At 51.8% G+C, this 24,678-nt stretch overlaps 2 protein-coding genes across 2 annotated transcripts; one reads left to right on the plus strand and one right to left on the minus strand.

The window, feature by feature from the left end:
- The first annotated feature begins 964 nt into the window (after nt 1–964).
- On the plus strand, nt 965–6,041 carry FOXE1 (forkhead box E1). The gene has a single exon (XM_063180629.1). It carries the CDS (start codon nt 965–967, stop codon nt 1,847–1,849), a length of 885 nt encoding a protein of 294 aa, XP_063036699.1. The 3' UTR covers nt 1,850–6,041.
- Nucleotides 6,042–13,164: 7,123 nt separating this feature from the next.
- Nucleotides 13,165–18,291, minus strand: HEMGN (hemogen). The gene is made up of 4 exons (XM_063179948.1): nt 18,018–18,291; nt 15,589–15,682; nt 14,890–15,176; nt 13,165–13,771 (listed from the first exon to the last, which is right to left on the minus strand). The coding sequence occupies exons 1-4, from the start codon at nt 18,097–18,099 to the stop codon at nt 13,662–13,664; spliced, it is 573 nt and encodes a 190-aa protein (XP_063036018.1). The 5' UTR covers nt 18,100–18,291; the 3' UTR covers nt 13,165–13,661.
- Nucleotides 18,292–24,678: the final 6,387 nt, after the last annotated feature.

The following is a 24,678-nucleotide window of genomic DNA, read 5'->3' on the forward strand; positions in this document are numbered from 1 at the left end:
CAAGGAACATCACACCAGCAGGTGAGGAGGCTGTGCTGTCCCCATGCCTGAGGGCATGTGTCACAGGGGTTCAAGTCCTGGGCAAGCATTCCTCACCAGCTGGCACACTCGGCTGGGCTTTGACCCTCAGCCCCAAGTATCTGAGCAAACATGAGGGAGCTGGCAGGTATGTCCCAGCACTAGCTTGTGGAGAGCATGGCATCCTTCCTGGTTGGATCTTGGTCCTGTGGCATAAGCCTCAGGGACAAGCAGGTCAGCTCAGGGGCACGGGAGCCTAGCCCTGGGCCAAATCGCTGCAGGGTGCCAGCTAGGAGGGCTCTAACCTGAGTGCATTATTCTACTTAGGACTCGGCAAGCAGACCGCGTAGCCTAAGCCCGCACTTACTATCTCTCCGCACGCAGATCTGTCACCGGTTGGTTTTTTTTTCCAGCCTAATTTGTTTCGACAGCTTGATTTCCGCAAAGAAGCGTTGGATTCCCTGGGCTAAGTTCCCCGGGGACGACTGTCCGGCGCGCACCGGCAGCATTCCCTCCCGGCAGCGGCGGCCGCTCATCGCTGCCACCTCTCCCCGCCCGCCGGCCCCGACGGCGGCGAGCCCTGCGGGGAGGCGCGTTAAATGCCGTGCCCGGACACCCGCACCGCGATCCCGGAGACATCCAGCTTCGCTCGGTGCTCCGGAGCTGTACGCTCCCGACGGCGGCGGCTCCGCGGCGCCGCGACGGTGCTGGGGACCGGGACCAGCGGCGAGGGGCGGGAGGGGGGTGCGGGCAGGGCGCTGCTCCGGCCCGCGGCGGCAGCGGCGGCACGCCCGGCCCTGCCCGCGCCTCCCGGGCGGCGGGGCGTAGCAGGGGGAGTGCCGGCCGCCCGGGCGCGGAGCCGCCGGACACCGCCGCATAAAAGCCGCGGTCGTGCCGCGCTGCGCTCCCTCGGCTCGGTCCGGGGCGGAGCCGCTCCGACGGCCACATGACAGCCGAGAGCCGGCTGCCGCCGGGCCCCCCGCCGCCGCCCCCGCCGCTGAAGGCGGACGCGGTGCCGCCGGGAGAGGAGGCGGCGGCGGCGGCGGCGGCGGCGGCGGCGCGGGGCGGGCGGCGGCGCCGCAAGCGTCCGGCGGAGCGGGGCAAGCCGCCCTACAGCTACATCGCCCTCATCGCCATGGCCATCGGGCAGGCGCCCGAGCGGCGACTGACGCTCGGCGGCATCTACCGCTTCATCACCGAGCGCTTCCCCTTCTACCGCGACAGCCCCCGCAAGTGGCAGAACAGCATCCGCCACAACCTCACCCTCAATGACTGCTTTGTCAAGGTGCCCCGGGAGCCCGGCCGCCCCGGCAAGGGCAACTACTGGACGCTGGACCCTCACGCCCGCGACATGTTCGAGAGCGGGTCCTTCCTCCGCCGCAGAAAGCGTTTCAAGCGCAGCGATCTCTCCACCTACCCGGCCTTCCTCGCCGAGCGCCCCGCCGCTCCGTGCCGCCTCCTCCCGCTGCCCGCCCCGCCGCCCCCCGCCGACCTGGCCCCGGCACCCGCCGCCGCCTCCTGCGCCTTCGCCGCCGCCTTCCCCGCGCAGGGCTGCGCCTCCGCCGCCCTGCCCCACGCCTACGGCCCGCTGCCCGCCGCTCCCGGGCCCTACGCGCCCGCGGGCCCCGGGCCGCTGTACGCGCCGTCGGGGCGCATCGTGCTGCCCGCCTCTCCGCCCGGCCCGGCCCCGCTCTACGGGCGCCGCTCCCCCGCGCCATACCCGGCGCTGCCCCCCGCCTACGGCGCCGCAGGGCAGCTGGGTGCCGCCGAGCCTGCACCGCGGCACGGCACCTACCCTGGAGGCCCCGACAGGTTCGTCCCGGCGCTCTGACCTGTCCCGGAGAGGGCCGACAGAGCGGACCGGAGCCCGAGAGACGGCGGAGTGCGGGGGTGACCCGGCACGGCTGCTCCCGGCGCTGCCCGGGAAGATGCTGAAGAACCTTGGGCTGCACCTACGTATTCTGCCATCTGCCCAGGCTTCCTGGCGAGGAGTGTCTCAGTCAGCCCTGGGGACTTGGGGTGCCCTGTCCAGCCCTGTCCGCTCTAGGCAGTAAAGTCCTAGGGACTGACAAGTGCTTGGATGGGGCAAGCAGTCTCTTCTTTTTCTACAGCCTTTCCTGGAGCAGGTGCTCAAAGCTTGCTGCCAGGCTCCCACCCTCCCGGCACACCCAACCGGGCCCCTTCTGGTCTACCCAGGAAGATTTCACGTTTAAAAGTCTCTCCGCTGTTCATGATTCTTTTAAAAGAGAATTAAATCTCTGTTGGTGAGGTGAAGGAGGGAGGCAGGAGGAATCATTCCCTGGCCTGGTGCAGGCAAAGCTGTAAAAGCAGAATGCACGGGCACTGATGGGGTGGCATGTCCCTGATGGGGTGGCATGTCCCTGATGGCTATTGCTTTAGCCCCAGGCTTTGCACCAGCGGTGTGGCCAAGTCTGGAGAAGGTTTGGATGCCAGGGCTGCAGAAAAACACATCAAGTGACATCCTTGGAGGTGCTGTGCTCTGTGCCTCAGGGGTGGGATTGGAACTACAAAAATTTTACCATGAGCATGCCCAGCTGCTGGAAGAGGGACACAGGGAGGCTGTGGGACCTCTGCCCTTGGAGACCTTTCCAGCCTGATTGGATGGAGCCTGACCTGCCTCTGAAGTCATAGCCAACATACTTGTTTTGAGTGGAGACCTGGTCCTGAGCTCTGCAGAGGTACTTACAGCCTAAATTATTTTGATGCCAAGATCAACCCAGCTCCGTCTGTAGCCTAGAGAAATTGGCATATATAGGAGAAAACTTCTGTTTCTGGAACACAAGAGGCAGGATACAGTGCCTTTTCATCTTCAGTTGCTCCACTTTCAAACTTTCCGGGGATGGAAAAGAGTCTGAAGAAAGATATGGAGAGGGAACAACTATTAGGAATGTCTGTGAGACAAAAGCTTGAAACTAGATCTGTGGGGAAACTCAGGCATACCCCTCCCAACAGATCCTACCACCTTGGAAAGGGACCTGGAGCAGGAGTGTGTACCCAGGGCTGTGCTTGGGGCTGTGGGTATAGAGGGAGCCGACACAGCCCTGCTCCCTGGTCTTCTTATACAGCTTCTTTTTCCCATGGAGTGGGGAACTTGTGTATCCAGGGCCAGGAGGAGGCTGGTGAGAAGATCCTGCAGTGTGGTGAGGCCTTGTATGGGGAGAGGAAACGAGAAAGTGCAGCCAGAACCTCAGCAGGAGTTTTGGAAGAATAGACCGGAGTCTTCCTTACCAGAGAAGGGTATAGAACTACATAGTATAACTCAGGTTGGAAAAGATATTGGGAAATTTCTGTTCCAATCTGCTACCCAAATCAGGGTCAGCTATGGCTCAGACAGTAGGCTCAGCCCTATGTTTTTGAGTCTCCATCACGTCCAAGGATGGAGATAGCACAGTCTCTTTGGGCAACCTCGCTGTCCTTGTGGGGGAGAAGTTTCTCCTTGTACCCTCCATTTAGTACTTCTCTAGTCCCATCTCCTGTTTACTGTCTCTTGTCCTTCTGCTGTGCTTTGCTGCCAAGAGGCTTTGATCCCATGAAGACACCTGTATCTTCTCCTCTGCATATTTCAGATGAGGTCCTCAGCAGGATGAAATCTGTGTAGAGGCAGCTTTCTTGCTTTCCGTGGGTGCTGCGGTCCACATATCCAGGTGGGACATGAGAGAAGAAATGGAGGGGAACAGGAAGGTGGTTGGGTGTCCTCACAGCACAGCTTGGTGTGGAGAAGAGTAAAGCCCTCTGCAGTAGGTGGGCAGGAGAAGCTGTACATCTGCCTTCCGCGGGGCTGTGAGGTAGGAGATGAGTTTTGGACTCAAGAGTTCAGACTGCCAGGGATGGCATGTGGTGAGGGTGAGAGTGACCTGAGAACACTGCCCTGTGTCCGTGTAGACCTGTCTGTGGCAGTGCAGGAAGCTGTTGCCCATACACAGACCTAGGGAGGCTGCTCCATGTGTGAAGCCAGTGCGGGGCAAGCACAGACAGCAGGTGTAAGCACCACTCAACTCTTTGCTGTGCTGAGCTCAGTCAGATTTTTGCCTTCCTGCCTTTCTGAAGAGGTACGTTGTATCTTCCTTGTTCTTCCTGGTCCTGGCACATCCAGAAGCTGCTGCCATCCTGGAGAGAGCTGTCCCAGCCAGGGGCAGGTCTCCTGAGCCGCTGTGCTAACACCTCTCCCAACTCTCTTTTCACCATCTAGAAGAGGATCTGTACACCTAGCTGTGCTAGCTCCTAGCGTTTTTGATAGCTGCTGGCTCTGCTTTCATTGCCTGCAAAGACTGGACTGTGTCACTTTGACAACAAGCCATGCCAACCTCTTGCTCATTTTAGGGTAGCTGGGAGAAGAGCTGTCCTGCCTTTTAATGCCTTTCTTTCCTTCCTGTAGAAGCAGTTATCAATGTGGACCAGATAATTTTCATAGAACCATAGCAGTGCTGGGTTGGAAGGGACTTATCAGGATCATCAAGCCCAGCCCCTGTACCTGTGCAGGACACCCCAAGAACCACACCACGTGCCTGAGAGTATTGTCCAAATGCTTCTTGATCTCTGTCAGGCTTGGTGCTTGCTCCCTGGAGAGCCTGTTCCAGTGCTCAGCCACCGTCTGGGGTGATATCCAACGTAAACCTCCCTCCGTGCCTCCATGAATCTTGTCATTGGTCACGAGAGTGAAGAGCTTTGACCTCCTCTGGCCCTTGTTCCTCTCATTTTGTTCTCTGCTTCAACCCTCATGCCACTTTAGAGTTCAGTCTAAAAAAAGGTCACCAATGATTATGATACAGGTTTTGATGAAGATGCTTCTGAACTCAGCATCTGTAGGCAGTTTTGGGGAGCAAAACTCAATGTCTGAAGAACAAGCCTGACAGATCTTGGTGACTTGGAAAACACAGACTGGGTAGGTTCAGTTGTGTGTTGTTTGCAGAGAAGGTCTAGATGCTTGTTCTTGTTGCTCTCCAGATCTTTTACACCTACAAACTAGGGAAACTGGGCATTATCTAGATGGTGATTTTTTTTGCAGCAGGTACAGCGATGAACTAGCTGCCTTAAGAACCTGAAACATGATCAAAAACTGCTTAAACTTTGGTCACAAACAGCTAGAAACCCTGGTCAGAACTGTGAAGAGCTACTGGGACCATTCAGGGGACTCTATATCTGTGTGGGGTCTGTGCTTTGAGCTTTTTTAGGCAAAGCCAGCCTTTGCTAGTGCTGGCAGTGCTCCAACCTCCCGCCTGGAGACTCCAGCAATCCCTTCCCACCAGCACTGCTGTGGTTTTGTGGCTATTCCAACCTCCCTGAGCTGTCGTGTAGGCTCAGCTGCCAAGGGCGTGGGTCTGTCCAGGCTGTGCCTTGTGGCACTGAGATGTGCTGCCCCTGTGCCCACATGTGACACGGGACTGCCTGGCCACTGACAGAGGAAGATATGCTTGTTGTGTCCTTGGGGAGCCATGGGCTTGGGTCTCTCTGTGAGGATATGGGGATATGCCAAGGGGATGTGTTAGACAGCTGGATCTCAGTGTATACTTGTGCCATGGGGATATGGTAAACATGTGGATCTCAGTGTGTTTTGGTCTGGGACGTTGCTTGCAATTCTCAGGCAGCACCGAGAAAAAAATTTGATTTCTGTAAAATTTTTGATTTATTGTAAATATCTAAGAGCCTTCCTATTAGCAAAGCTAGTCTAAGTTTCAAATTACTCTTTTGATTTCTGTCAGAAGAGTCCAATAAATCTGGATTGTAAACCTGTAGGAAACTCTTAAGTGTGAGCACTGATAGAAGAGAGAGGGGCCTTGAAAATGTTCATTCCTCAAAGGACAGAGCCTCTCAGTTCCTCTTCTGCCCAAGTTCTGGTGTAGTCAGGCCCTGAGTGGACTTTGAGAAAGAAGTGGACTGTACAGCCTAGCAGAACATTATATTCTGTATATGAGAGTTTTTGGGTTTGTTGTTTTTTTTTTTTTTTTTTGTATTTACTCTTCTACTTCACTTGAAATGGAAATAAATCTTTGCATTGTTTGCAATGAAGTGTCTCTGAGTTTACTCTTTCAAGCCTTCCCTGTTCTCCTGAGACTGGGAGACGTACAGAGACATGCGTGACATGTGCTGCTCATTGCTTTTTACCCTGTTTTACCTTGTTTTTTTTTGGTCTGCTGGGTTGCTGAAGACATCAGAGAAAGGAGGAGGGATGGCTCAGCAGGGCCAGGCCACAGGTGGTGTACCAAACCTCCACAACCCCTTGAGCCACCAGTCTGCTTTGAGGGTGTCCTGTTAGGCCATAAGCATGCCCAATATATCAATGCATGAAGCTCCATCCCAGCCCTGTGTCTCTGCTAGAAAACGGGTCAGGCAGGGAAGGCTGCTACCTGTGAGAGGAACAGGAGCTCAGAGATGGGCACGGGCATTGTGGCTGGCATTAATTACTCTCTGATGCTCCAGCATGGAGCTAGGCCAGCTAGAGGAGATGTTACTGCTGGAAACATTATGTTGCCTGTCCTGTGGCAGCAGCACCAGAAATGCTTGGTCTTGCCTCCTGCACCCCAGGCCAGTTAATTTTTTTTGGCTGCAGAGATGGAGCTCCCGCAGCCGCCAGCTGACACTATGCTCACCTTGTGCAACAGCAACATCTGTGGGAGCGATTCAATGGCTAATGGGAGTGTAACAGGCCTTCAGGGGCAACTCCACACTCCAGGATGATGAACTGGCTTGCACATGGGCAAGATGATGGCAGATGTTGCCCCTTCTCCTGCTGAGAGGGCGGTGACTGGCTTCCTAAGGGTGTTTGGGGATAGTGAATTCTGCAGTTGTTGCCCTGCCAACAGCCCAGGCTGCTTGGACGGCAATGACTGAGATAGGAACAGGTAGTTTAATCTGCCAAGTTACCAAAGAGCAGATAGGAAAGTGTTCTTCAATAGCTTTGGGATTCTCAACTATGATTTATCTGCCTTTGAAAGTGACAAGAAGTGGATCAAATCTGTGAGAAAGAGTAGGCAGGGGAGGCCCCTGCCATTTTGCCAGCAGGGAGTACCTTGGAGGGAGTCCAGAGCTCTGTGAGTTGTAACTGGAGAGCAGTCTGTGTAGGTGGAGTTGGTCTTTAGCTGTATCCATTACCTAGAGCTGCCATGTCAGTGACCAGAGAGGGCATCCCACTCATGTGGGACCTGGAAGTGAGCTAATGTGAGCATAGGAAGTCTGATGGGGGTCTGACTTTACAGAGTCTGGTGTACAAGAATACAGGGCCCCATGCTGGCACAAAGAACAACTTCACAACCTTGTTTTGGTGTAATCTTGAAGCCCTGATTTGTTGGAAGCCCTCTCTAGACAGCAGAGCTGGTTTCTTAACTCAGTCCAGTTGAAATGTATGTCTTCTCCTGTCCAAGGTCAAGAAGTCAAGGTAAGAGATGGTGGCATGTGCTACACCTGGAAGTTGGTGTTATTTTTGGGAGTTACTTTTGGATGTGGTGCAGTTATCCAACCCCTCTTTGCACGGGCAAACTGAGGGGCAGGGAAGCCCAGCTTGGGGCTGCCAGACTGAACTCTCACCTCTTCTGCACAGGGTGCAGCTGGCCAATGAAGTACTCTGGCCGCACTGCTTGAGCTAAGAGGAAAAGAGGCTGTATCCTAGCCTCCTCTGATGGCAGGAAGTCAGCAGGGCTGCTGTACGCTCTGGCTGAAAATGGCTGTGGGGAGGAGGCAGGGATATTGACTGTGGACAGTGTGCACAGGAGAGCTTACTGAGTGCACTGCTATCCCTTCTCCGATGCCAGGGAGCTAAGATTCATCAGCCATCGAAGAATTTGGAAAGCTGTTGTCTGGATGTGAGCTATGCAAAGAGATCCTAATTGATTAAGGAACAGATTTTCACCTTTTTTGTTCAGTGTCAATGCCAGAGCTCCTGGTCTGATCACTGAGACCCAGCTAGCTTGGTGCATGAACCACTCTGTGGCTGGCTCTTGCAAGGACACCATCTGCATCTCATGTTGACCTCTTCCACTTGGGAAAAGGTGCTCATGAATCCAGGTTGTCAACTTCTGGGCTTACCAAACGTTGTCTGAGGCCTCGTATCACTTCTGCAGCCATATGTTTGTACACATAGCCTGTCTTCAGGCTCACTGGAGTGCTGGCCCTAGAACTGGCCAATTAAATAGTGACTCCCAAGCCACTCTTCCTGTGTGCTCAGGTTTGTGGCTGCAAAAATAGAGGGGGAGCAAGACTTACAGAGTATCAGCATGGCGATGTCTGCAACGGGCAGACCACGATGTTCTCAGAGGTTTCCTTCCCTTCATCAGGAGGTGCATACTGATGGCGATGATTTCTTCCTTCTCCATCTTTGGGTACACTTGAGTTTATTGCTGTACGTGTATTCTTTTTCAGTAGTTCTCAAATTGTTTTGGTGGTTTGGGGTTTTTTTGGTTTGTTTTTTTTTTTTTGTACTTCTTGTTTTCTCAAAAATTGCCTTTACTTGAATAAAATGTGCTTGCATTTCTGCAGCAATGAGTAACTGACTACTGCAATAGACTTGGACCCTGATGTTGCCCTGGAGTTACAGACAGATCAGGCCACACAGAATAAATGCCTAAGTGAGAAGTGCCACTCTGTCATGGTGTGAGAGGCCATGCCTGGGTATTATTGTTGATGTTGGTGGATTTTTCATGGAGGAAGCAGGGGATGATTCAGAGTTTCAACCTTTATGCAGGAAACATTTGTTTAAAAAAATATTTTCCTTCTTGGGTAATTTCTTTTACATTTTGTTTCCATGGAGGTTTTCTCCACCATTCCCTTCTGGAGAAAAGGCAAAAGAAAAATTCTCTTGCAGTAACCAGGGAAAATGGTTTCATGCCTTCCCACTTAAGTGGATATAAGATATAGTACCTCTCTGCCACAACAGGAACTGAACTTGAATCCAGGAAGACCTCGGGGAGACCTCATAGCACTTTCCACTATCTAAAGGAGGCCTACAGGAAAACTGGAGAGGAACTTTTGACAAGAGCCATGTGCTGGGACAAAGGACAATGACTAAAGTGAAGAAAATACCTGATCTAAGTGGATTTAGATCAGGTATTTGGAAGAAATTCCTGTGAAGGTGGTGAGGCACAGGCACAGGCTGCCCAGAGAAGCTGTGGACGCTCCATCCCTGGGCGTGCCCCAAGCCGGGCGGGATGGGTCTGTGAGCAATCCGGGGGCCGAAGGGATGCCCTTTGAGGGCCTTGTGGACGCCGGCTCTGCGGTGCTGCCGCTAGGGGGCACTGCCGGCCGCGCCGGGCGCTCGGAGCGGGGCGGGCGCCGCTGGCAGCGCGGATCGCGGGCGGCGCCGGGCCGGGCCGGGCCAGCCCCAGAGGCACCCGCGAGAGCTGCCCCTGCGGCCGCCGTCCGAGCCTGAGCAAGCGGCCGTGCCCGCGGGCATGTGGTTCGTACTGCGCCCAAGCTCCATTTTAGCGCTTTCGTGAGCTCCCAGGGAGAGGTCCGTAGCGGAGAGAGTTGATAAAAGCATCATTATAAGGGCTGCAAAGCACAGATCACACTGTTTTCCACGCAAGCTATATCCTGGTTTCTTCATGTTTTTTGTGTCCTGTCAGTGAAAACCTCAGGCTGTCTGAGGGAGACAGTCACAGCTTATGCTCTGCACGCCAAGTCTCTCTGGATACACTGAATTTCAGGCTTGGACAAGTGGCCATTCCCCGTGCCTTATGTGAGCCCACAGCAGGAATACTGGATCCAGTGCAAGAAAGTCATTCTTCTACTGGAGCTCAGCTGAGGACATCAAGGAAGGGAGCAGGACACAGGAGATAGGCTGAAGGAATCAGGATTGTTCTCAGGGAGAGCAGGTGAGCATGGGGTCTAACTTGCAGTCTGAAAGAGGGTTACAGAGAAGATGGAACTGGGATCTTCTCTGAAGGGTACTAAGACAGAGTTAGTTACAGTTACATGATTTCCTGGCAGACCAGGAGAGTCAGGCCAGGTGGTGGAGCACTGATGAGCCTGGCTGGACACACAGCTCCGGTCTGTGGCGGCCCTGGCAGCATTATAAAAGTATTTATTTAAATAGTGAACACAGGATGGGAAGGAGCAGAGCTAACAAGCCCTGAGCAGGAAGTGGTGGCCAGAGAGGGAGTGGGTATTTGCTGTCTCCAGGATTTACTGTTTAAAGTCAATATTAGTGAATTAATTAGCAAATTTTTCTTATCATGTAAGACCAGGCACTTATGGGGTGGAATGGCTTTCACTGACTTGTGGTGGCTTCTGGCTCTAAGTTGCTTGCCAACTTCTTTCTGCTGAGGCTTAGCTACAACTTCACTTCTCCTAAGGACAGGAAGATCTTTCTGGTTCAAAACATCACCCATGAGCAACAGCCTGCCACAGATCACCCCCGACTTTCAGCAAATGTGGGGGGCTCCATATATGAAGAGTAATTTGAGCAGTGGAAAGCCAGGATGCACAGACTAAACTTCCCTTATCCCACAGACCTGGAAGCATATTTCCTGAAAGGATACTGAAAGGTAACCAGCATGTACAGAGGAGAGTCTGTATGATGTTAGGTTTCCTCTCCTTAGCCCTTGTGTCATGGCTGTCAGCACTCAGGATGGCCTCCCGTGCTCTGCAGGAGGGGGGGTCAGGACCTGCAGCCCTGAGAAAAGCTCACAGGAGCGTGCTCAGTGCAGCCCAGTTGACTTTAACCAATGTCCTGCTGAATCTAACTAGCGAGGAGAAACTACAGTGCTCGTGTCCACCATGTACCACAACACCCCTTCATCGGTGTGCCACAAGGAACAGGTCAGAGCAACCTGGAGGAGCCTCAGGCAGCCCTGCCAGTTTACAGCACAGCAAAGATCACTGTGTCAGGCACTTACCTGGCTCCCTGTGCTGGCCCCATAGTTCAGAGGCTATTTCCCTGCACCCATATCATTCTCTTTGCCAGTAAGGAGGCTGCAGTCAGTTAAAGGTCTCTGCCCTCCCCCCTTCATGATTTCCCCTTCATGTCAGACCCAGACCATAGCTGTCATCAGTTTTCACCCAGAGCATGAAAATTTACTTTACTGGACTCTCTGCCAAGGCCCTGGGTAAAGGCATCAGTCTTGGACTCAGGAAAGAGGGAAGAGAGGGAGAAGGTGACTTGTTGCACCTGCAAAACAGCAGCCTCCCTGTCCCAGATACAGCTGTCCTTGCCAGCCTGTCCCCAGCTCCATTCAGGCAGCAGAGCCTACCTCAGGGGTGCACATGGACCACCTCAAGTCCAGTCTCATGCCTGAACCCCGTCTGTATAAGCAAGAGCTCTGTTATCTGTCCTCTCAACAGAGAAAGAACCAATGCATTACCAGTGAAAGTGTTGATAAGGAGGGCTTTATCTTTCTCTTGTTCAGTTTGTGATAAGATTTTTCTTGTTTGCATAGGCACACCTTTTTTACTGTCTGCCAAAGAAGACAAAGTAAGAGCAGCTCTAAGAGAGAGTGTGCAGTACCTGGAATGACTCCAGGACTTCCTAGCCACCAAAGGCATCTCCAAAGGGATGAACAGAGGTGCTTGCTCTGGTTCCTGCGCATCTCTGCTCTCAGGGAGCTCTCCCAGCCCTCCCAGTGCAAGGGTAAGCACTGCTGCCCGCGTGTGTTTCAAGAGTGAATGTTGTCCCATGTTCATGGACACCTCACTCTGCCAGGTCTTCACCGCCTCCTACAGCTCCACTTCACAATGGAGAAGGTGGAATGTGGTTGTGCTGTGCCCTCCTTGATTGATGTAAGCTGTAATATGAGTCTGAAACCCCTTAGAAGTTTCTTCTCCTCAAAATCTAAAGGGCTTTGGAAGCCAGGAAAATCTAAATGTCTGCAGATGTGGAGTGGGCAGCATGGCTGATTCCTGCTCCCTGTCAGCACTGCAGAGGGTTAGAGAGCAGGGAAGGGCACTGGAGAGCAGGGAAGGGCCACAGGGTCTCTGCCATGGCACATGTGGGGCTGCAGCAGCTGGAAGGGTCTCCTGGCCTGCCTGGCAGCAGCCGCTGCCCAGCCTTTCGGCAGCACGGTGTGGGCACCACACTTGCAGGAGGGCCCCAGCACAAGTGTTGTGATGTTGCTCCTCCACAACATGACCTCCAGCCTCTGGCTCCACTTCAGGCCAGTGCCGCCTCAGCTGCCTTCCCCCAGTGCCTTGGTTTAAGAGCAAACCTCACAGACAGAAGTTCCTTCCATGCTGCAGGGTTTCCACAAAGCCCTCTTGTTGTACCTTAGATATTTGGGGTTGTGGGTGAGGTTTGAGTAGTTCATGGCAGAAGCTGAGAGATCTTGTTCAGCTGCCACTGGTATCAGTGGCTCAAGGGGAGAGCAAAACCTTGAGTTAGCGGATATGCCTATGGAGAACGAAACAGTGTCAGGATATCTGACAAGGGAAACCCATCCCTCCAGGAGCTGCCCTGGAGGGGGGAAAGGAGCTGGATTTGCTTTGGTATGGTGCTGCTGAATGCTTTCTGCTTCTGCACCCACCAGGTGCTTTAGAGCTTCCGGCAGTGTAACTGTGGGGGTCAGAACTTCAGCACAGGGAGGCTGTGGAAGAGCTGGCAAGCACTTGCTCCTCATGTGATGTCCCTGGCACCAAAGCAGGGATGGGACGTCAAGGGTGTCCATTGTGTCACTGGAGACTCTTACACAAGCTGTGACACAGAGCCTCGAGGGCTCTGGGACAGCAGCAGCAACGTGTCCAGAGCCATAAGAGAATCCCCCAAATCAGGGGTGCCTGCAGGGTCTGGCCAGCCTTGTGCTCTGGGAGACAGGCCCTTGGGAAGTCAGACAATGGCAATATGACCTCCCCTCCTCCTCAAGAGGAGAAGGATCCCTTGTGTCAGGATATTACAGGAATGTAAGAGAGCCTCTTCCCTTGCTGTGCACAGGAACAAGGATCGCAAGACCCAAAACAAGGGCAGATACCCAGGGCACCCCTTTACCTCCTGGCTTCAGGAAAAATCCTGCGTGAAACTGGGGAGTCAGGGAGACAATGACTGTGCAGGGTGTCTCCTGTCTTTGTCCCAGATGGCATTTTCCTGACAAAAGTGTATAATTCAGCCAAGTTCCAGCCCAATGCACTCAGCTGTTTTCAACCTCTTTTGTTTGTCTTACAAGGCAGAGTGAAGCTGCCCAGAAATTAAAACCAAAAAACATATCCAGCTTTAGGAAAGCAAGATGTTTATTGCAGATGAAAACAGGCTATGAGAAAAACTTTCAGACTAAAAATAATAGCACAAAAGGTGGTGGGGTTTGTGGGGTGCAGTAAAAAGCCCAAGCTGGGCTTCTCCAGCCAGCTAAAATCACAGTGAGTGTTAGCTTTGCAGTGCCACTCACATTTATGCAAATAAGAAATTACTTTCAGAAATACAGGTGGATGCTGGACTGTATGACTGAAGTGTAGTGTGGCAGAGCACTGTGAAGCCTTCCATGGGCCCAAGCAAAACAGCCTGTTTGCAGAGAGAGCAGGAGGCTCATAAGCCACAGGCAACTCCCTAGGGGCTGCCTCTCTAGCCTGGAAGAAGCATAGAAAGCAGAGTGACAAGGAGAGTATGGGCTTTATGGTTCCCAAGAAAGCAGCTGCTCAAAATCACTGTGCCATACTTATCAAGTTTGTGAGGTGAGAGTAAAAATAAAAAATATCCCCAAACAATCAGAAAGTTAATACAGAATATGCGGAATGTATTCGTTATCCTGGTGGTCATTTTCCAGAGGAGTATTGAACTCTTCTAGTATATCTGCTTCTGCTGGTTTCAGCACATCCTCTTCACCTGCAAGGCATGTAAGAGACAGATCATTTCGTACTGGGGGGCTCCCCTGTTACCCCCTGTCCCATGTTAAAGCCTCCCTGGCCAGTCTCCTGCAATTGCCCAGAGAAGGCATTAGGTGGATTGCCTGCTTTCCAAGGGCACTCCCTGTTGTGGAGGGGAGTTGGAGAAGGTAAGGCACTGGTGGGTTTAAAGCCAGAGGCAATAACCACAACCCTGATGGCTGCCCATTTCAAGACCTCAGGGCTGGAGGCTGGACACCCACCCCAGAGCCCAGGATGCAGAATAGCTGCTTTCCATGGCGTGATGGCACCACATGCCTTGCATCAACAGGCCTTTTCTTCCCCCCTGCAGAGACATTGCTGGAAATACCACAGTTGAGGGTCAGAGGATTGTCACCTCCTCTGAAGCAGAACGTTAGTTTTCCTGCTTTTGAAGCAAGCTGCATGCTTGACCCAATGACTGCTAAAGTGAATGTACTCTACTCTTCCCATGACAGATCTGGGAGCAAATCCTGCTGCAGTAGCTATAAATGCATTTTCTGAGCCCAGACACCAGCCTGCCATTCTGACCAGCTTAGTGCCCTCCATGCCTCAGTCCTGGCAGGTTTCAAAGATGTAGCTGCCTGCAGGCTCCCACTCTTTGTCCCAGTGCCCACTTTGCTCTCCCGCCATCCCAGTGTCGTCCCTGAAACTGGATAGACAGAGCATGTCTTGACTTTGGCTCCCCCAACCAGCTCTGACCACAAAAACCCTCATCTTCTCTCCACAGAGAAGAGATCTTCACAGAAATATATCCCTCTGTGCTAATATGGCTCTTGGCAGAGCCACAGAAGTGTTCTTAGGACAAGGAGTTAGAAAGAACCAGGTCCACAACCCCATCCCAATGACTGACTAGCTTGTCATCACTCCCCTGGACTCGAAGAGAGCTGTCTGTCCCTGCAGTCCCACCATCCCCCCACCCGTTCTCAGCTACCCCAGTTTTGTGGGGTAGGACCCATGCCCTGGGGATGCGGCAGGGTTGTTGTTGGTAAGGCGGGCGCCCTTGGCTGGCAGTCCTCAGGCGGCAGCGCTGCGCTGCCCCCAGGCCAGCACGGGGCCAGCAGCTCTGCGGCAACTCACCAGCAGGGTCCGAGCTCCTGTCTGCCAGCTCCCCTTCCACTGCCACCGCCGGCAGCCCACCGACCATGTTCTGGATGGGCAGCATGGGTGGCTGCTGTTGAAAGCCTGCTTCAGGCTGCGCTGGCTCCGAGGGCTCTGGCTCCGAGGGCACTGGCTCCCCCTTCTCCTCTGGGTCGGGCTGGGGCTCCACTGCTGGCTCTGACTCCAGGACAGCCTTGACCACTGTCTGACAGCCCCGTCCTCTTTTGGCTCTTCTGGCTCTCCTTTGCTGTTGGTTCTTATAGTCTCTGCCAGGGGATTTCACAGGGATGAATAGCACAAAGGACTTTCCCTTCTGCCTAAGGCAGTTTGTTGGGTCCCCTGTTGTGATTGTGACCCAGCTCATCCTGCAGAAGCTGCAATTCTTCAGCCCCCCTCCCGAGCCCTGCACAGCAGCCTTCTGCAGCTGCACCAGTGGGCAGGAGCTTGGGCAACAAATTCTTCCTCAGCCTCACATTATGATTGAGGTTTGCTTGCTATCCCTCACCCATCCCTCCCCCCAGTGCCTGTGCAGACCTTGAGCAGCTACTGGCTGCATGTCACCTTTCCTCATTGAGGACTGATGGCTCTGTCCTTGGGTGAAGATCGAGAGACTGGGCCATGTCTGGGCTCAGATTAAGTGCACCACAAAAGCACTATGACAGAAAAAGCAAGATTTACCTCATAACCCACTGAGCTGAATCTTTCTCCAGGGCTTCTGCTTTTCTTTTCCTGAGCAACTCCCGGTCTCTCAAGCGACGGGTTATGATGACATCTACGAGGATAAAGCGAGTGCCAACGTGACGTTCTGATCCCTCCCTGCCTGGCACTAGAGCACTGAGGCAAGAGGCCATGCCTTTTTTTTTGTCCCAAAGGCATCTTAATATGAAACTCCTTGAGCACTGTACTTCCAGCACAGCCTCAGTGGGGAGGATTTGATGACACCGCACCCATAACTCCCAGGCTTCTAGCCTGACAATTACTGTAGATTTCCAGGTACAATTCCTTGGGGTGACCCATGTCCAACCTATTCCCATACTGAAGAGACCTGGGGCGTGGTGCCTTTGATCAGGCATCAGTACAGACTGCAAGATAATTCTTCATGTTTTCTCCATTGTTACACTTTTTTCCAGACAGCTGGAACTGGCCACCACAGAAATTAAGATGTTTATCTAAAAACCTAGAAGAAAGCCTTGACCCACAGAACAGACAATCCTTCAAAACAGGAGCAGCTCTGTGGGGGCAAGGATGAGCCAGAGGGCACAACCTTACCCACACAGATGCTCCCGTGCATTGGGCTGAGACCTCGTGGGGAGATGGTGATGCAACCAGAGACCAAGACAGGGCTAGTATACCCTGCTGGGGTTGAGAAAACTGGTCCAAACACCACACAAACAGCCCCAAGCTGGTCTGCAGCTGTGAGGAAGACCATGGCAGGGCCTAAGAAAGACCAACTGATTTGAGAAAGCTCCAATGCTGGCTTTATTATTTGGGCAGGATATGCAGGTTGCATACAGCCAGTAGCAGAGAGGAGCACTCCCCAGATCCCAGATCACCACACCTTCCTTGGCCGAGGTAAGCAGTGTCCATTTCACTAGTTGCAAAGGGCTCCAAATGGCTTCCTGAGGCAAAGACCAGCCTAAAAAATGGTCTGAAATTCACTTCTCCATGTCTTTTTGTCCTAAAAGACAGCAATCCCTGATGATTTCTAGTGTAGACTCTAAGCTGTGGTAGTAAAAACTTGTCTCCAATCAAGCAGCATGCTACCCAATTCCAGGAGGCACAGGGAGCAACACTAGTGCCCTGAGGCCTTGAGAGAGAGGGAATTCTTCCCAAAGGTACACTGAAGAGATCACAAAAGAAATGATTATCATAGTTTCAACAAAACCCACACAAGTGGAAAAGCAAGACTATGACCTCCTCCTTCCAGATGTAATCGGATCCAGTTCCTTTAACAAAAAGCCTTGGCTCACACTAAAGTAGTGAAATCAGTGAAAAATTGTCATTTTGTCATTCTCTTGATCAGATGGTAAAATTGTCAAGGTGAGGAAGACTTCTGAGGCTGAGCTGGGAATACAGGTCTTTTATTAAATACCAAGTATTTATTAAATGCCAGTAAAACTGGCATTGCATTGTCCTGTCCTGTAGTCCAGGACAGGACAATGCAAAACTGACAGCAGGAGCCAGTCTCTGCCCAAAGTAGGTTTTTACACAAGACACATCTGATAATTAATAATAATCTTACAGAAATTTATCTTGGAGAGTATTTATGTTGGTCTATGCTTCAATGTCCTCACCAAAGCAGCGTCAGCTTTAAAATTACATCTGACTGCCCAGAACACTGTCCAGGGAAGCTGAGAATAACTCCAAGACAAGTGGGAGGTTGTTCCCTGATATGAGGCAGTAACAGAGACAGTAGGGCTCAGCCAGCAGGAGATGACTCTGCCATCCACTTAGAAGAAGGCAGTAAACTCCCTGGGAAGATGAGGTTACAAGTTGCAGTAGCAGGATCTGCACAGGGCCTCGGTTCAGCTACTGAAGTACATAATCCCTTGCACATCCCATCTGCAGCCAAGGTAATTTTATTTTCCTTTCAAAATGTCTTGTGAGCTGTAAAAGCAATTTCAGCTGCTTGCATTCCGTCTCCTTCCCAGTCCATTCTAAGAAAACATCCCTAATTCACTTCTAACTGGTCCAAGAAAGCACTCCCACAACAGCTCCAAAGCTGTCACCTTCCAGCACTAAGTAGGGGAGACCACAGTAAAACATATGCATCCTGATGAAAAAATATTTACTAGAGGGCACAAAGAAACAGAAATTAAATGAAAAGAGAAAAGAAAATCAAGCTATAAAAACAATGAGGCCGTACTGCCAGTCTGCAAAGAGACAATCTACTGATGCTCTCTGAAGGACTTTAGTTGAAAAGCCTTTATATGTGCTTTGGGATCTGGAACATAACATGTAAAAAGACACGCATTTGCAGTTAAATGTGCATCCTCTACCCCCAAGCATAGACTAATAATTATTAGTTCCTTTCTGAGAAACACTCGGTAACAAAAATCATGCTCTCCTCTCTCCAAAATCTCAAGTTAGGAATGTTGTCATCTTACCTGGCACAGCATACTCCTCACAGGCTGCAGAGGGTGGCAGGGAAGAGTCCGAAGAAGCGTGGTCTTTGCCTAAACTCTCCATCGTTCTTTGCAGTTTTAATTAGAAAGCAGCTTAGTTCCCTGGAAACAGCATCTGGAGATACTGATGCAGCATAATGAGAGCTTGAAAAAAATGCAGACTGCCCGCCCCAAACCTCTTATCTGGCTAGGCCACTAGGAGGGTAATAATATTCTCCTTATCAGAGTGGAAAGGTGTGTGAGTCTCTGTCCAGGATCTACTGTGTGGATTGCAAAATATGTTAGTGCTTTTATACTGCAAATTATTCCACGTCAGATAGGAAGTTTGCTGCTGCTGAACTGTGACTCAAAAGCTCTCCTTTGTAGTGGACATGGCAGGGCAGGATGTGGCACTGCCTCAGTGCTGCTTTCCAGAGTGAGATGCAGGGATCTGTTGTTAGTCCTTAAGGACCCCTTGAGAAATGGGATACATGCTGTCTGAAGGTGTTTGCATAGGATGCTTGCAGTGCTGGTAGGAAGGCACATCCTCCAGCTCCCCTCACAGCAGGACTGGCAGCTTCACAAGGTCAGGATGGCTGTGTTGCCATATTCTTTGGAAACCCCTAAGGATGGAGACTGTCACAGTCATGTTAACTGCCCAAGAGCTGCACCAGCTTCCTGGGATCCAGACAGAATAATAAATCCATGCCAGCCTGGCTGTGCATGTTGAGGGCTTCCTAATGATTGTTTGGTCCAGTCCCTGGTGGATCAGGACTATGAACAAAGCACTTCACTGATGAAGCAAGAATGGCAATGGGCAGTCCCAGTAAAACCAGTGGGAAAGTGGGAAGACCCAGCTGTTCCCTTGCCCCCACAGGATGATTTCCTTAAGTGGCTGTTCTTAGCTGCTGGTAGCCCCTTGCAGCCCCAGCCCCGCCTGGCCTGCAGGCTCCTGCGAGGTCATCTGCAGGGCCAGCATCCCTGCAAAGGGGAGGCTGCTGCCTGGTACAATGGCTTCAATGCTGAGAACCTGTTCCTTGCTCTGCGGGAATGGCCAGGCTCCTAGATCAGTGCATGTGAGATGAGGGGGTTATCTTTGCCTCTCCTGAAAACTGCCCTCATAGTTTCTTATGCCAGGATAGCACAGAAAAGCTCAAGCTTATATTGTGTGTAACAGCTCTGATGGAGCAGAGGTACCTCTTTAGCCAGTTTCTAGTGCACTCCGCTGCTATCAGCACTTTTTTCCATGAGACACTCAACCACTTACACACTGGTTAGGTGCTAGTGCCCCTAACCCTTTCCCTCCCTGCCCACCATGAATTCAGAAGTGGTTCAAAGGTTGGTAAAGGACTCGATAGCGTGTCTACCCCCAGGTCCTCTGCAACCCAGCTACCTTACAAGGCAGGGATGATCCTACCTCCTCAAGCAGCCTGAGGACTTGCCCTGAGTAAAGCAGCTCCTCAGGGATGAGCAGATCTGGCTGCCTCCAATCTTTGCCAGCCTTTTTTATTTTTAGTGTACATCCTGTACTCTCAACAGGATCTCTCTCTAGGTCCCTGGAAGCTCCAGAGCTTGAAACTTCATGCATATAGATTTCTTAAGATCTAAACTTGGAGATCCGTGGCCATCTCTGCTGCCATTCTTCTTATCCCCTGAGTTACCACTTTACTCTAGGGCTCGTGCCCTGTGTCCACTGCAGATTACACAGTACCTCCAGAGAGGTGGGGTAGGTCTAACAGCCCCAAAAGGAGCAACAGGGTGGTGGCAGCAGAGGAGATATGGGAAGGCTCTGATATGGGAGGGTGGGCCAGGAGCATGGATGGCATAAAGAGATGTGAGGCTACCAAGTCATTCACAGAATAGCTTCTTGTAGCTCAGTCACAAATGAAGACAAGGTGTGCCAAGCTGGTGAGGGTGTCCATGTTCCAGCACTGTCTGAAGATGCAAAGCACTAGAGACACCCTGGTCATGCAAACATCTGGGAACTGTACCCTGGCAGGATACTTCACTGTGCAAAGGCATTGCTTTTGGAGGGGCAAACATATCAGGCCTTGAGCACTGTTTCTGTTTTTGTGTCCCTCATTACAAAAAAGACATTATTACAGAACCACACAATGTGCTAAGCTGGAAAGGACACAGCAGGATCATTGAGTACAACTCTTGTTCCTGCTCAGAACACCACAAAATCACACCATGTGCCTGAGAGCATTGTCCAAATGCTTCTTGAACTCTGACACACTTGGTGCTCTGACCACTTTCTTGGGGTGCCCATTTCAGTGCCCAAACACACTCTGGGTGAAGAACCTTTTCCTGATATCCAGCCTAAACCTCCCCTGACTCAGCTTCAGGCAATTCCATCAGATCCTGGCCACAAGAGTGAAGAGGTCAGTGCCTGCTGCTCCTCTTCCCCTCACACGGAAGGTGTAACTGCAGTGAGGTCTCCCCTCAGTCTTCTCCAGGCTGAACAGACCAAGTGACCTCAGCCGCTCCTCATATGGCTTCACTTCAAGGCCTTTCACCATCTTTGTTGCCCTCCTTTGAAACTTTCTAAGAGCTCAGTGTCTTTCTTATACCCAAAACTGCACCAAGAACTGCCCCAGCACTGGAGGTGAGGCTGCCCCAGAGCAGAGCAGAGCAGAGCAGAGCAGGACAATCCCCTCCCTTGCCTGGCTGTGATGCTGTGCCTGATGCACCCCACCACAGGTGCACACCCCTTCTGGCTGCCAGGGCACTGCTGGCTCACGTTCAACTTGCCACTGACCCGGTCCTTTTCCGCAGAGCTGCTCTCTAGCCTCTCATTCCCCAGTCTATACACACATCCAGGGCTGCCCCATCCCAGGTGGAGAAACTGAAGTGCTTGGAGCATGTTCAAAGAAGAGCAAAGAAGCTGGCAAAGAGTCTAGAAAACAAGTCCTCTGAGGAGTGACTGAGGGAGTGAGGGTATTGAGCTTGAAGAAAAGGAACCTGAGGAGACACTTTATTGTTCTCTACAGCTTCCTGATAGGAGATTGTAGATTGCTGGAGTCCATCTCTTCTCCCACGTAACAAGCAATAGGATGAGAGGAAATTACCTCAAATTGCTCTGGGGTAGGTTTAGGTTGGATGTCAGGCTGCCCAGGGCAGTGGTGGAGTCACTGTTCCTGGAGGTATTTGAAAGATGTGTAGGTATGGTGCTCAGGGACATGGTTTCCTGCAGGACATGGCAGTTAATGGTCAAATTCCATGGTCTTAAATGATTCTATGACTCTATATTCTGGGCTGCCTGCAGGTGGTGTGAAGCATGGAAGGAAGGGTGGAAATCCCTGTGTGTTTCAGTGCTCCACAGGAGCTGGGCATGCTCAGGCTGTGGCTAACTCAGCTTCTCACACCAACCATCTACGTAGTCACCCCAAAGCCTGGTGAGGGCTGATAAGTGACTCTTGACTCAGCAAAACTTTGCCATAAGGCACTGCAGAGCCAGTCCTGGTGACTGTTCCTCCATTTTGTCTCTCCATTTTTTGAAGGGAGCATTTGTGAAAGAAAGAGTCACTGTGCCCCAAGGTTCTTTGGAGGTGTTTAATGGAATAGATGGACTTCAAAATCTTACAGAGCTGGCACTTGCATCTCTCAGGAGGGAAATCTCTAGAAGACACTTGTCCCTCAAGTGTAAATTGCTTTAAATGCCAAGGGAGCAATTTCCCTTGGCAAATTTTTTCTGGATCTCACGGAAAACTTTGGTAATGGTTAGCAATGAGGAAATTACAGGCTCCATCACCTACTTTCAAGTTGTTTGTGCTCTGAAGTAGAGGGGCTGAGCTGTGGCCAAAGCTGCACTCCCTTTGCTGCAGAGATATTTGTGCAAGTGGGTTGCATTTTGTGGCCAGTCTTGGCTACATGAACTGCTGCAGTAGACGCTTTACAGTGTGCCAAGTGCTTCTTCCCTCCCCTTTCTCTCCACATTTCAGTTCAGCTAGCCCTGGGACATTTTCGCTGATGTGTCCAGCCTCCTCAGTTCCTGAGGCTCTCCCTGCAAGACATCAGCTGAGTGTTCAGCAACCTGAGCATGTCCAGTGTCACAGACTCCTCAAATGCCATTGGAGCTGCTCAGTAGGGGAACATCACCAACCCTGGGTACATCTCACCATGCCACCACACAGCTTTCAGCACACAAATGTCCTGGGAAAGTTTTGTCCAAGGGACTCCTAGGGCTGGATCCTGCCATTGGCTGGACTTCTTTCACCGTAGACACCACACCAGGCTTTGGATCTATGTGTAGGTCAAAGGTCTTCGTGAGCCTCAAGGGTATCTGTTCCCCCTATCTGGCAAGGCTACTGCCAAGGACTGTCCAGAGACCTACATAGCCCTCCCTGCAGTCACGGATGCAGCCCTGATCAACATGGGCAGCTGGGGGAGCTGTGCTGCTGCCACTCTTACAGGGTGTCAGGGCACTTCTTCCAGTTTTGTCTCGCAGGACAATGACAGAGAAGCAGGCTTGTCCTTCACTCCCTGACTTGAGGAAACTTGCCTGTTTGCAACACTGCTCTGGGAGCACTGTGTGCTACTCATTGCTCTGTGTGACAAACTATGGTGCCTGTGAAAGAAGATAATCCCTTTCTTTCCCTGCCTTGACTGAAACATGAGAAGATGAGAAACAGATAGATAAATTGAATGGGAAAAGTGTATGCAAAAGTGCAAATTCATATGCACACTCTCTGGCACAGCTCAGGGCATTGCTGGCATCTTGCTGCCCACCAGCTGCCTCCTGAGTCTCACCTGGCCTTGGCAGGCAAAGATCTGTTGGGCTTTAGAGTCAGGCTCTCTGCACCAGGCTGGTTTTGCACAGGCCCTGAGGTCTGTGGCAGTGTTCAAGCACTGCCTTCACCTTTCCCTTGGTCTGCCACTTGCTTTTGAGCCATGTGAAATAAACAGCCAAATCCACAAGCCCCTGGGGAGGACGAGTACCTCTGAATTTGCTGTGTGTAGAGTCAACACTGACCCCATCCTGTGGCTGCCCATGTTCTGACCCTGCAGGTCTGGCCTATTAGTCTGTACTTTAGTTCTGCAATTTCTGAATAAACACTCCACTTTGTGCTGGAGGCATGTGGTTTCCCTCTTCAGAAGAGCTTCTGGATGGTCTATGTTGTTTTTTCCTAGCCTCTGCACATAAATAGTCGTGGCTCTCAGGGCATACACAGCACACACGCTCTTGGGCTGCAGCCACTCTGCGGGTGCAGATCAAGCCACGGCACGGAGCTGAGACCCTGGTGAACACTTACCCACCCCAGGGGAGAATGAGCCCCAGTTATGCTAAGCTGGGCATAACCTTCCCTCAGCCCTGGCAGAAAACTGGCATAGAGTTGCCCAAATAAATCCTACCTGTGGCTGAGTTGGCAGTTGCAGGAGCAGAAAACCTCAGGACAGAAGTGAGCGATAGATTTGTGCTGCTCACTGTGGATGTGTTTTGGCCCTACCAAAGCCTTTCCCTAGGGTGCAGAGGGGACAGACAGCAAGATCTGCAGAGAAGAATTGGCAACACAGAGAGGAGTACACAGCCAGACCACCTCTTCCATGTTATTTGGGGACTGGAAGGGGACAAACAGCCTTGCAGAGCCTTGGGACAAATGACCAGGTAATAGCACCAGCCATGGACACGTGTCCCCTTCTCTGCAGAAATAGAAAGGATTCAGGAAAGGAAAACAGGGAAAATCAAAGCTCTGGACAACCCTGAACAATTAGTGAGGCTAGAACTTTTCAGCCTGGGAGAGAACTTTCTAAGGAGAATAAAGATTTTGATGACAGCAGCTGCCTCTGGGACAGAAAATAGTGGATACCATCCATCTGACTGAGCACAGCTGGTTTATGCTCCTCAATACTATTTCCGGCTGCAGCATTAAATCTGTCAGCAATGGCTTTGTTGTGCGTTGTGGTGCTTTGGGTGTCCCACCTGGTGGCTCCAGCAAGGTGCAGAACTGGGTGAGAGGGTGAATTCCAGCTGACCAAGCACAATAGTCATAGCAGACACTGGCACATCTCCCAGATTCCAAGGATGGCCACTGATTTTGGGGAGCTCACTTTACCACAGGGTAGACCTCAGACTCCTATTAGATGCCTGCAAATGAGAACTGTATGGGATACTAGTATAGCAGCAAGTCAGAGCAACAAGACCTCCTGTGAGTGAGCACCGACCTGTCCTTGGAAGGTTTCAACTCACGCTGAAGCACTCTTCAAAGCTGGTCAAAAATCTCAGCTGGTAATTCTGTACAAACACAACATCTTGTGCGGGACTGAAATGACCTCAGGAGGCAAGCCCTGCATCAGCCCTCTGATCTCTGCCACTGTGAGCAAAGGGGGCCCTTGCCTGCCCAAGTTGTATGGCCTTGTTGCAGGTGTTGTGTGTGCCCATGTGCTAGAAGTGGGAGATGAAAGAGCAGAGGAGGCCCCAAGGCCTGCTGATTCACACTGACACTATTACCTTGGTGGGACTGAGCCCTGCCACAACCTCAAAGATGATAGCTCTGACACCAGGAGCTACCTGCAACTGAAAATTCTTCAGTTTGGGGTTTTTCTCAAGTGCTGGAGCAGATGTCTGGGATCCCTGGTGTTCACCATCTCTGCTCAGTCTCTTTCCATGCTTCCATGCATTATCTGAGCTGAATGCTCTATGAAAGGCCTTAGATAAAAAGCA

The sequence above is a fragment of the Melospiza melodia genome, chromosome Z (genome assembly GCF_035770615.1).
Source record: "Melospiza melodia melodia isolate bMelMel2 chromosome Z, bMelMel2.pri, whole genome shotgun sequence".
NCBI classification, from domain to species: domain Eukaryota; kingdom Metazoa; phylum Chordata; class Aves; order Passeriformes; family Passerellidae; genus Melospiza; species Melospiza melodia.